The sequence below is a fragment of the Manacus candei genome, unplaced genomic scaffold (assembly GCF_025592945.1).
Source record: "Manacus candei isolate 608988 ecotype Guabito, Panama unplaced genomic scaffold, ASM2559294v1 h1tg000159l, whole genome shotgun sequence".
Taxonomy (NCBI): domain Eukaryota; kingdom Metazoa; phylum Chordata; class Aves; order Passeriformes; family Pipridae; genus Manacus; species Manacus candei.
In genome coordinates this window covers 410927-423639 of record NW_026138207.1, presented here as the reverse complement: position 1 = coordinate 423639, position 12713 = coordinate 410927, and the positions used below count along the sequence as shown (strand labels likewise).

Below are 12713 nucleotides of genomic sequence, written 5' to 3'. Positions count from 1 at the left end.
TGGAAGACAGAATGGAAAGCTAGTCTGATACTGAGGACAGCAGAAGATCCTTTTACTTTCTCTGTGAAAAGCAGTCTTAATTCTGAAGCTGAGACTGTAGCAGCTAGCAGGAGTTTGCACAAGAGCTTGATATGTGCATTATGTAGGAATTCACGAAGTGCAGGGCAGGATCCCATTGTAACAGTGCCAGTGGCTTTCAACCATTAGCAAGACTTATCGGCCCTGCACAAGTGAAAAAGCTTATTTTAATGGCCTTTACTGGGTAAGACAGAGTTACACATGCAGGCAAAAAAGATACAGTACTCAGAACAAATGAACAAAAACTCTACCACATGGTTGGGTAAGAACAAGATGCTAAACCAAATTTTTTACAAACATCCTGGATTCTTGGTACTATTCAAAAATTTTGTATGTTTTAACTGAGCAGTTCTTTTGATTCATGTCAAAGATATGACCAAAAGCTTTCCAGGGCTCATTGCAGTGTTCCTTCACTTTCCATTAGCAGTTTCTTGAAGCACATAACATAGTGGTTTATTACAAGAGGAAAAACATCAATGCACAAAATTTAGAATGAAGCAAGGCAGAAAGAAAAACTGTGTTACAAAAATGAACGTTTAACTAGTACAAACTGCATCCAGTTGGCTCTGTGACTATGTAATTATCTCTGCGAGATTAAGATATCTAGTGGGCAAGAAATAAAACACATTTGACCCACGAAAAGTAATTTAACATCAACAGCTAAACAAATTTTGTTGAAAATGGACTTTTCAAGTTCTTAATGGAAGATGAAATAAAGGTTTAGTTAGGTGTGCTTAACATTGTAAGAATATTTTGATGTTTAAAGAAACAAATTGAAATGAGTGTTCTGGACAGTGTTCAGGTCATTAAGCTATGAAAATGTCAAAGCAATTAGGGTCATATAATCAAAGTTAAATGAGAAGTCTGACTTAACACTTTTCATTATTGATGTGCTACCTGAAATGATTTTGAAAATATACTTTTTGGTGCTTCTTCCACACCATCTGAAGTATGTTCCAGCACTCCTGTCTTGTTCTGGAAAGACTTAACTCCTAGAAACAAGGAACAGTTGTTTTTCTACTCCGTCTCCTCTCCCCTTCATAATTTTCTTGGATGAAGAACCTCAACCTCCTCCCAACACAAATGGAAGCAAACTAGATTAAAACATTTAAAAAGATATAAAGGTTTATTAAATGAATCCAGATTTGACAGATATTACATAAATTAACAGCAATAAAGTTTTACTAGGGTTTATGTACAGATCACAGTGATTTTCATTGTGCAATGAGGGCTGACTTTGTAACTTTGAACAGTACTTATACATGTGAGCTACAACAAGCAACCAGCAACATACAACGTTAGTTCAAGTTAACCTCGCAAGTCTAGCAGTTCAAACTGATTATGCAGCACACAAATGCCTGCTACCACTATCACTACATACTACACAACAGAGTATTTATAGAGCAGTCAAAGTTTGCCATAGAAAAGTGCAAAACATAGAAAGTCTGTACACAGTACAGTACAAAAAGGAATCATGCTACAGTCATTGAAAGCTGAAAAACAATTCTATAGCATAGGAAGCACTGCATCACAACTCTTCTGAATGGCAAGCAGATGGGCTGAGAAACAGCCATAGCTTAATTGCTTTCAAAACTGCAAAATCCCTGTTCATCCATTTAAACATAGTTTAGTACCTATATTTGACCCATTGACAATGACTTTCTACAGGGAAGATCACACTAGTTAAAGCTCAGTAGCACACATATTCATTGATCAAGCTAATTTACAGGAAAATTTACAGCATGTTCTTCATTGAAATCATGAAGCATTTATATAATTTGGTTACAAGGCAATTGAGTTTACAATGGAAGTTAATCACTTAAAACCTCAAACTGGGCAATTAAAAATATATATATATAACTCAAAAATAAAGGTTGGTTTTTTAATGTTTAACATTCTTGTTCACTGACGTGGAATACCAAAGGCCTAAGGGCTCTTTTGCAAGACAACAGTCCTTACGCAACAGTCTATATGCAAAAACACGTGTTAACAGAAGTAATCAAAGTAAAATGAACTTCAGAGAATACCCTACATGAATAGAAAAAAAAAAGTGTTCCAGTCTTCTTAAAAAAAAAAAAAAAATCCATAAATCCAGAGATCTTAGTGCAGTGTCTAACTGCATGAACTCTCAGACAGAACTACATTAGTGGGCCATGAAGTCCCAGCAAAGACTTAAAATAAAACAGGCTCACTTGTGCAAATAAATTAAATGGGTTGGTAATAGTTCATTAAGTCCAAGACTGTAGAAAAAAATAACTGATCACTTCAAATAATGCTTAAAAAACAGTTTGGTTGTAGTTTTTAATTCAGGATTTGAATTAAAAAAAATTTGAAAGCAGTTTTGTCCTAGAAAGCATTTGACGAGGTCAGTAGTTACAGGAGTATGTACACATGGCTCTGGAAACAATGTAAAGTCAATGTAATAACTTTTTGCAACTGAAGCACTTCAAAATCAATTCCTCTATATTAACACAAGCATCACAATATGTAACCTCAAAAAAAAATTAAAAAAAATTCTAACTTGTATACAATCTACCTTCACGTTCATGTGCATTCATATACACAGATCCATACGCACATGATGATATTTGCTGCTACTTAAAATGAAGCAATATTGCAAATACTTCCAAAATACAGTGTACTCAAGCTGCTAGAAAGATGTTAGAGCAGGATGAAAAAAGACTCCTTACATCTAGGGTTTGAACCCTATACATACGAAATTCCTGGCAGCAGAGACTTCGGGACATTTTTTAAAAAGCAGGAGCAGAAAAATCAGGCTTTACTATATATTCAGTCTTCCCTCTGATATTCTGAAGCACCCAGCATTCAACAACAACTATTTCACTAATGAAAAGTCTGTTACGGCTCATGCTTGGAGAAGACAGCAAGCTTGAGACAGAACAACTCCTGTAAGAGCTAGCTAGAGCCCTTTTTCAGTATGCACTGAACTGGATGTTTACAGTGAGTCTTCATGTGAGGAATCTCATTTCAGACAGTGTAAAATCATTCAAAATCCCGGTTTGCAAAGAGACGTAATTTTAACAGAACTTCTTGAATTAGCCATTAAGATGCACCTTAAACAACAATAAAACATGCCCTTGTCTTTCTGCTTTCAAGTACTCTGGTTGCAAGTGTGAGGCATTGGAAATTTTAGGTACAAATCTTTTTTAAAACGTAATTATTTTTATTTTTTACAAAGAATTATAAAATGTATATAAGATGATGAAAAACTCATTTATCCTTTTTAAGATTTTTATTCCTAAAGAACTTCTTGAAAAACATTATTTGAAAAATAAAAATCATAGACTCTGCAAAGTACAAAAATTTACATCTTTGCACAATTCCTGTGCTTTAGTTGTTTTGTATTCATTATATACATATATACTAATTTGTGCTTTTAATTACACAAGTTTAGTATAAACTTATAAAATTAAGTCTATGAGTTAACTATGCAAAAAAGATCTGAGAATAGTAGGAAACTTAACCATAAGTTAAAAAAAATAAATCCTAAAAATACTATTTTAGTGAGTCTACTTCAGAGCAGACTATCATTATTACAATTAACTAAACTAATGTTAAATGTTTACAGCAAAAAATCATTCTTGCCAGCCTCCACCTCTTTAGGTATTTACTATATACTAATACACACATGTGAATTCAGTATCATTCTTAGCTACAACGAAAATTTTCATTTACATATGAACTCCATCATTCTTCAGACTTGCTCTTAGGACTTCAATTTTCTTCCAGCTTCTAAGACAAAAAAAGGAACACAAAACACAAGGTGGAGTATGTGAACTGAATAACAAGTATCAAACTATCACAGTTAAAAGACAGAATCCAGGGTACAGAATTAATCTGAAAATTCTTAATAGAAAAACCTTGCAATTAAGAACAATCGCATTACCTTATCTGTCAAATAAATCTAGATATTTCTTCTTAACACATTATTTTAAAAGATTTAAGGACAGGACTTAAATATCTCTATGCAAATAATTCTTCATCACTGTAGAAAACCAAAGCCTGTGAGATAAATGATCTTTATCATTCCATAAGGCATTATGAATGAGAAGATGTAATTTCTGAATATGGTTCTCAGTCTGCAATGTTTTCAAGATGGCTCCTGACATTTGGACATACCTCATCCATTGTAGATGTTGCTTTCAGAAGTTCTTGAAAATTTCTAGATCTTTAGGAGGTACTGGAGGTGTCTTATTCCAGTCATCTTCAGGATAAGCTTCAAAATTGGAAGTATCTCCATCATTGGACACTTTGGGTACTATAGGAGGCTAGTCAGAAAAAGCACAACAAAAATGTCAGTAGTTTCCTCAGTGATCTTTCCCCATCATATTAAAGCAAAAATTCTGTAAAAGTCCAATTAAACAAACGGGGTACAGATTTGCAGTTCACAGATTTACAGTTCACCTAATAATGAACGGCATGAGAGAGAGAAGCCTGCAGAAACACATACACACTCCCACACCTTGTCTATTTTGCAGTTAAATAATGTGGTTAAAACACACTTAAAATATAGAGACCTATGTTATTAACACCACCTCTCTAGTTGCTTTGCAGACTGAAGATAACTACTGCAAAACATTACTACAACTAGGCTTCCAGGTACATGCCATCATAGCATAATCTGCCACTCTTCTTCCTCACTCTTCCCATCATCTGTGGCCTATGAACAGAAAGGAATGTAATCATATTAGGTTCCTTTCAACTAAGAAAAAGTCATCATAGCAGTGTGGGAGATGGCTTTCTAATTGAAGGAGAAAAGCCTCCTCTTCTCTTTGGTTTTGAATAGATTGATCAGTTTTAAGGTGGCTGAAATGACTAACTTCTCTATTTCTCACACTACCTAGTAGGTAGTGCTTTTTCCTAACCTAGCAATAAATTCAAACAGATAAAGAAATTGCTGCACCGTAAGTCATTTCACAAGGATGGCTGTAAAAGCAACTTAATTCAAATGGATCTTTTTTATGGAACCTGAAGGTGCTATGAGAATTATCTGTTTTCTCTTTCTCTCCTCAGAGGATCCTTTCAATTTCTAGTACTGCCCACCAACTTCACAGTACCTGTAGTTTTTCCTTGTTTTATATTTAGCATTCATATTACTTTACCCTTCTGCCCACAGGCTATGAGATAAACCTCCTTTCTGAAATATTTCATTAATGGCAGAGGTTAATGTAAGACAAACCCCTTTTCTGTTTCTCAAGGGACATTCATCTCTCTAACCCCTTCTCAGCAACTGAGAGCTGAACTATCATGTGAGTCCAACAGAACACTTTAGAATGAGAAAATCTTACAGATGATCCATGAACTGGCTAATACAAGTTATACCACAGACAGAACTATAAAGTATAGCAAAATGTTACTCTGCATCTCCTCAAAAAGATGAAGGTTTGCCTTCCACTGCCTGTGAGACCTTATCTGATTTTCTGGGCTTTTCAAATCAATATCATCAGTAGCTTTTAAATGGGAAACCAAGGGCCCCCAAGAGGTGATACTTCTAACCTTCAGCCAAAAGCAGCGTCCTACTTTTGCACCCAGCAGTCTCACTACACTCCCCAGATGCTTAAAAAATGTGTAGAATCTGTTCTGTTCCAGAGAACTGTCTGCTCCACTGTGGGCAATGTCCATACCCCCACCTCCCTGTAGGCATTTTGGCAGGAAAAAATAGTTTTGTGAAGTGACACACAAAAAGAGACAACAAAAGAAAAGAAAGAGAGAAAGGATGATTAATGAAATTATTTTCTCTCTTTCAGTCATTAGTATTATTTATATAATACTGATACTTAAGACCTTATTAGGATGATGAATCAATGAGTCATTTGTACACTAGAGAAATTCACACTTTTTACAGGGAAAAGGGAGCATTGTGTGCATTATTTCATATTTTCAATCTCTTCATCAGTATGAAATACAGTGAGATTGTAAAAACAAATTCTGAAGAATAAAGCTGCCTCCAGAAATCACCAAGCAAAATTCTGACCCAATTCACATCCCTGCTCTGAAGTTTAGTTAAGCAGTGACTTGTCTTCTAAGAACTTAATGTAATCATCACAAAGATTAAGAAACAAGTTTTAGATTCACAAGTGTGACAATGACTTTTTAAATTTTTTTAATTTAAAAAAAAAATTAATTTTTTTAAAATAAAAATGCCACACAAAGGAGGTTTGGACCTGAGACGTTTGACTGTACATCTAACAATCAGGTTTTAATTTGTTTAATTTATTTGTTATTGATTTGGCAATAGAGAAGGTTTTCAAAAACTTCAGAATTTAAATACTTATAAAACAGGTTATCATGCAGATTGTGGTTTTTTGCAGATTTTCATGAACAGAATTTACAGTAAATAACTTGCAAAATGTGACTTCATTACAATACATTACATAAAAACGTGTGTAGTAATGATTAAAAATAAAACAAATCCACAAACTTAAAAATGTATGAACTTATTTCCGGTAAAGAAAAAAGTCATCTACAGCTTTGTATTAGGATGTTGTTTACAAGAATGCATCAACAACATTTTAGTCTTCTCTTCTAGTTTTTTGCAAGAACTCAATTTAAGATAACTAGCTAGAAATTAGGTGTAAGAAACTAATGCAAAAAAAAGAAAAACAAACATTTAATTGGTACTTGATTGACTGCATATGGCAACCTCTGTTACAGAAAATCACTGCTGTAAGAAATCATATGAGTTAGAACTCTGGGAAAGGGAAGAAAGAAGGCAGTTTTAGTTCCAAAGGACTTGAAAAAGCATTTTGTAATGTTGATAGCTTTAGCAAACATCTGCCCTCATACAATACTAGAATTCAGTGCTGTTAAAAAGTGTGTTAGAATTACATTCATAAATCCTTCTCTTTCACCTTCCCTATTCCTCCTACTCCCATATGCTTTACATTTTGTTAAAGTATTTACCTGAATTGAACTTGGCACAAAAATTTAAAGCCCAGAGTAAAATACTTCCATAAATGTAAGGGCAAGGAAAAAAAGAAAAAGAATAATCAAACCAACAGACTACCAATCCCCTCCACTCCCCTAAATAAAAGCCACATACAAGTAAATATTTATAAACCCCTAAAACTGAAACCTAAATGTTGTATTAATTAATCAACATAAGGAAAGCAGGCTTTTTTTTTAGACATTTTGTAAGTAGACAAAAATGCAAACAGACAGTCATACAATTAATTCTGCATTGTAAAAGGGCAAATATGCATTTAATTACTGAAGTGTGCATATAGACATTTAGTCATACACACACAAACACACAGATGCAACAGCCAACAAACCTTCAACAGATCAGCTTAAATGAACAATGAGTTCTCCTTGTGATGTCCTACACAGTATTTCGTGGAATATACCTTTAGTCTCCTTTGAGGTACAGCGTCCCAATCTATAGACCTGAACCATCGATGCCTCTTCACATCATCGGCGCCATTCTTTAAAGAAAAAAAAAAATCAAAATAACTAATTTGTTAGTTATATGTATTCCAAACTATGTATTTCAGCATAAGACCTGCGGTATCAAAGCAGACTAACAGTCTTTCCTTTTTTCTTTTTTCGGGTGATAATCATTAAAAATTCTACAGTATAAATTCATAGTGTTAATTCCCTAGTAGATCCTGAGTTCCAGCAATAAGACCCAAATGTTTGGTTTTTTTGTTTGTTTGTTGTTGCTGTTGTTTGTTTGGCTTGGGTTTTTTTGTTTTTGTTATTTGTTGGTTTTCTTTTTGTTGCTTGTTTAGTTTTTTTTTGTTTTATTATGTTTTGGGGGTTTTTTGCATTCTTCTGACACAATGCAGATCAAGAACAGGCTTTAAAGTACCCTCAAAACCATTCACTACAGTTCTATTCACTTTTGTATTTCCTGACATATTTATTCAGATATACTTTCTAATTCTTACACTAATAAAAAAATAACTGAGAGTTGTTGGTGTCTTAAATAAAATAACGTCTGGGAAGCACAAAGTTTTCTCAAATATTACAGAAGTTTAGTGCCGACAGCAAGAGATTCTCAGTACTGTTACAGAAGTAAATATATTAGAACATTTGTTTTTATTTTAGATATACAGTTAAAGGTGCCTGTTTTGATTATGTACATAAGGAACAAAAATGTCTTTTTCCTTTTTCATGATGAAACTTGTTTCAAGCACAGACTCATTCTCAAGGGATTAAGCACTGGGGGAAAACAGCTGGTTCTCTGTTTCAGGCCTGATCACAGCATAGCACTCAAGATCATACCACATAAAACTCCACAAAATGAAGCATATCACACATTTTCAGATTTATGTGGAATGAGACTATCCATTGCCTCATATCCTATGAGGCATCAAGAAGAACAGTATATCACCTAGTTCCCTCAAAAGCAGATCTGTCTCAATGCTTCACCAGAAAGGGTCCAGTGGAATTTACCTTATTTTAAACCAATTACAATCATGGAAAAGGATCAGATACAAGTCTGACCTACTGCTCCCACCCCAAAGCCTGCTTTTCATTAGAACTGGTTTTGATTTTGACATTTTAGTCAATTGCAGGGAAAAACCCCAAAACAAACCTAAGCAACCACAGACTAAAAACGACCAAAACCAACACAAAAGCCAGCCAAACACATTTTCTAAAACCTATGTTTGAATAAATCAAGGTTTGCTTTTGTTTTTGTTTTCCTTCAAAACTGTCAAAAGATATAAAAATTTTCACTGATCAATCAGTTTTGAATTTTCAGCTTATGAAATCCTCCTGCTTCCACCCCTGAAAAACACTGCAAACCATTCTGAAGGATAAGAAAAACATTATTTCCTGGCTTTTCCTGCCAGTCTGACTTCGTGCCATAAAAGACTCCAAAAGAAAACCCCGGACAGCTGGTTACAGCATTTACACTTATACCAAAAATATTTTAAAGACACCTGTATGACTGTGCATCTTCTAATTTCTTCACCTATGTGCACCATTCAATGTGCTTTGGGCAAAAAGTAAACCACTAACCTCCCTTGCCCAAAGAAATAAAGATGTTAGCTGCCCCTAAAGAAATAAAAGACTACCCAAGCTAATTTCGGTATCTGCCACACTGTAAGAACAAGAGCAAGTCAACAAAAAAGGATTAATTTACTTTGCCAGAAGGGTAAAATAACCTATACTGAGTTTGTGTTGTGTTCTGGCTAGCCTGTTAAAGTACTTGAGCTAATTCACATGCCGCTGACTTCTCACTGAACTACCAATCACAGCTGTAGAATCAAATAAGTTTGTCATACAGCTCTCATCATCTTGACATCATACTGTACTACACAAGGACAGCTCAAGAGAATTCAGGACTGCTTTGTGTTTCTCCTTGACATACCACAAATACAGGTCTATTTCTGAAATGCTACCCAGGACATGTGAGTAGAGTCTCTAGTAAGTTATTACTTTCAGAAGTCTCTTCAGATTAGGATGCCTAATTCTTCCTGGTGGAAGACTATTTGGCTGTGCTTAATCAGCCCCACCAAGACAATGACCAAACATTATGATATTACAACAACCCTTATACTCTTGAAAATAATTTTTAAGCTTCAAATATGATTAGTGCTCCTTCCAGGATTAACAACTCTAAAGAAAGAACCAAATGAGCTGGCCCTGTGTACTACAGGACTTAATCCCAAATTCCTGGTCTAATCTAAGTTTTCAAATTAATGAAGGGGGGTGGTAGTGGTGAGTAGGGAGGGAAACTATTATGAAGGATAGCATTAACCCATATAGGAGTATGATCTTCAGAAAAACAGGAATACACAGACTAAACTTTGCATTTGGGATTGCATAACCAAAGTAACATGGGAAACTGTAACTTTCATGCTTATAATAACAAAAGCTACAGAAGAGCTGTTCTACATCTTTCCTACAGAATTCTTTCGACCTCGTGCTGTGTTCCGTGTTACACCTAACATTTTACACTGACCTTCATATTTCCTAGTCGTCTTGTTCTGTCAACCACAAGCAGCTTCTTAATAAGGTCTCTGAAGTAAAGAAAATACGTTCTCTGTTAAACAAAAGTTATTTATATTTGACTGTCACACAAATACAGACCTATTTCCCTTTGACCCATTCATTTCCTCATATTTGAGAACATTTTAGAGGAAATGATAAAAAAGAATAACCTGTTTCAAAAGGAACTTGCAGAATTCTTGCTCTTTCAAGAAACAAAGGAAAGAAACTTTCTCCCTCCTCTGTCCCTTGCCAAGTAGCACTATTTCTTTCTTTGTATTTTTCTATTTTGCTGGGCATTCCAAATCTCAAAATGGATCTCAAACCTCTTAGTCAGAACACAGTCCTAATATATATAAAGCAGATAACGCTGCACCTTTAACTTTATGCTAAATATCCAGAGAAACCATGAAAGAGCTAGTCATCTGCTTAAAGCTAGCAACATCTGTAAGCTTCATTTCACTGAAAATAAAAATTATCCCCTGAGATTCATTGAACAGTTTTTCAGAAAGTTAAATCAACATTTTAATAGTATAGAGACATAAAACTCTTCCATTTTAATAGCAAAATACTTTGAATATTAAGCACCAAACAACTACAACATAAATCAAAAGTATCATATCATAATCTATTGAATTACCTTTATTACTTATGAGTTGAGGAAAAAATATAGCTTTGTATTTCTGCAAGCAGTTACTTTTTATCTCTAAGATTTTGCTATTTTTTGCATAAAGTACAATGGCAGCAAAGAACAAAAGTTTAACCATCCTCATTTCTACAATCTCGAATAGACCTGAGAGATGACATACTGTACAAAATGCTGGGGATCTACAGAGCATGGCTATTTCTAATTTTTAAGTTTACAAAAAATTTAAAAAAGTGTCAACAGCCTTATTTACAGAAAAGAACGCAAACATATTAATGATACGTCTGCCTCTCTCTATCCCTATCTGTAACACCTACTACCCAAAAATCAAAAGAGTATTGAGTCACCTATCCTTGAAATCACAAAAGCCTATGCATAAAGAATATATGAACTGAGAGTGAATGTGCTGGATTGTTTGAAAAGCTGTTGTATTTGGCAGGAATACAATTTTAAAATTCAACTGGAAAAATATTCAATTGCCAGATAAAAGAATAAAAAAGTCCATGTTGAAAGCAATTTTTAAAACTCTCATGATCATTCCAGACAATCAATGTTTGGACTAGATTAAATCATGTGACCAACTCCTTTTACAGTCACCTTCACAGTTCTTCACAGACAAGACCTCTCCTTACGGAAGAGTCAGTTATAGAATTTTTAATTAGGAAAACCCATTACACCTGCAATATACCTTTAATGACTGCAAAATACTATAAAACCCACACATGCATATATAATACTGCATATTGAACTAGGCCCCTGCTATCACAAATTTAAGTTGATTTTACACTAGAACTTCTGAAGTACCAGAGTTCACTCAAGTAGTTATACTGAGAGAGATTTAAGTGGTACGTATGTATACAAAACAACAATTCAGTGTTTGCTTCCTGCTCTCCTAATTTTTACTTGTATTACATTATCTCATTCTCTTTCTCCTCTTTACTTTTTTCAGGGACCTGCTACCAATGTGCCTTGTACAAGGTGAAAAAGCATTTAATATCCTAGAATATGCAGAAAAGTAAGAGAGTCAGATACTATCTTACAACCATATCATCAGCTTGAAGTCTACCAGATATATAAGTTTATTTGGACTGCAAGTGTAAATGCAACATAAAATATTTTCCAACATGGTGTTTCAGAAAATCAGAATCTTGTATCTTGTCTTCTTAGAAGATCCTTCAGAAACAGTGCTCGGGAGATGTTTAGAAAGTAAAATATAGTGTTGGAGTCACGGACTTACTTTACATATAAATCCAAATGCCTTGGGAAATCTATTTTGCCAGCAAGAATCTTCTGATATATACCAAATGGATTGTCATCAAAAAATGGAGGAAACCTATTTTAATACAGAAAATTTTTAGAGGTTAGAAAAAGAAGTTCTAAAAATCTTATAAGCAGTATTAGGTTATAGCAATTCCCCTCGGAAATAGCTGACTACGTTATTCTTTTTGGTAGGGCACCATGAACCAAATCCTAACTTGAAGAATAACTTAAGGCTCTCATTGAAAAACTGCAAACATTTCTGTACACAACACGCTGAATGTAGAATTAAAATTTAAGTATTACAACAGAATAGAAAAATATAAAAGTGTTACATTAATACAGTAAAAATATAATTCATCAAACAAATTTTCAGTATTAGAAGTAAAAAATACTTTGCCTTTATCTGTAAAACCCATGGGTATAGTTACCAAAAGAGAATTACCATTTTTGACCTTGTCCTGTAACTGCAGGTACACTGTTCAGAACTCTCAAAATGTAGCTGTCTTTCTGTGTGGGACAGATTAAGTACTTATTTCATAACCTTCCTACGATGATCAGTAAATCAAGATGCAGTTAAAATTCTACACTTATATTTTCTACAAAGTTCTTAATGAATTTATGAGCTAACAGAGACTGCTTCTTGTTGTACAGCTACAGTAAGAACTTAAGAGTTTTCTCTTGTGCTTCCTTTACCAGCACAATATATTACCCTGAGTACTGCGAGAGCCTCAGAGTACATCAGGGTGCATCAGTACAGCCAGTATAGGCA

At 34.2% G+C, this 12713-nt stretch overlaps 1 protein-coding gene across 1 annotated transcript in view; it reads right to left on the bottom strand.

Annotated features, from left to right (window-relative positions):
• Positions 1-1185: 1185 nt before the first annotated feature.
• PRKX (protein kinase cAMP-dependent X-linked catalytic subunit) overlaps positions 1186-12713 on the bottom strand; it is a 53196-nt gene continuing 41668 nt past the window's right edge. Inside the window, exons 5-9 of the mRNA XM_051772853.1 lie at positions 11922-12017; positions 10013-10070; positions 7446-7523; positions 4219-4367; positions 1186-3831 (exon numbers count right to left, since the gene is read on the bottom strand). Of these exons, the coding sequence (XP_051628813.1) occupies positions 4242-4367; positions 7446-7523; positions 10013-10070; positions 11922-12017 (358 nt within the window). The 3' untranslated portion in view covers positions 1186-3831; positions 4219-4241. The remainder of the gene's footprint in view (positions 3832-4218; positions 4368-7445; positions 7524-10012; positions 10071-11921; positions 12018-12713) is intronic.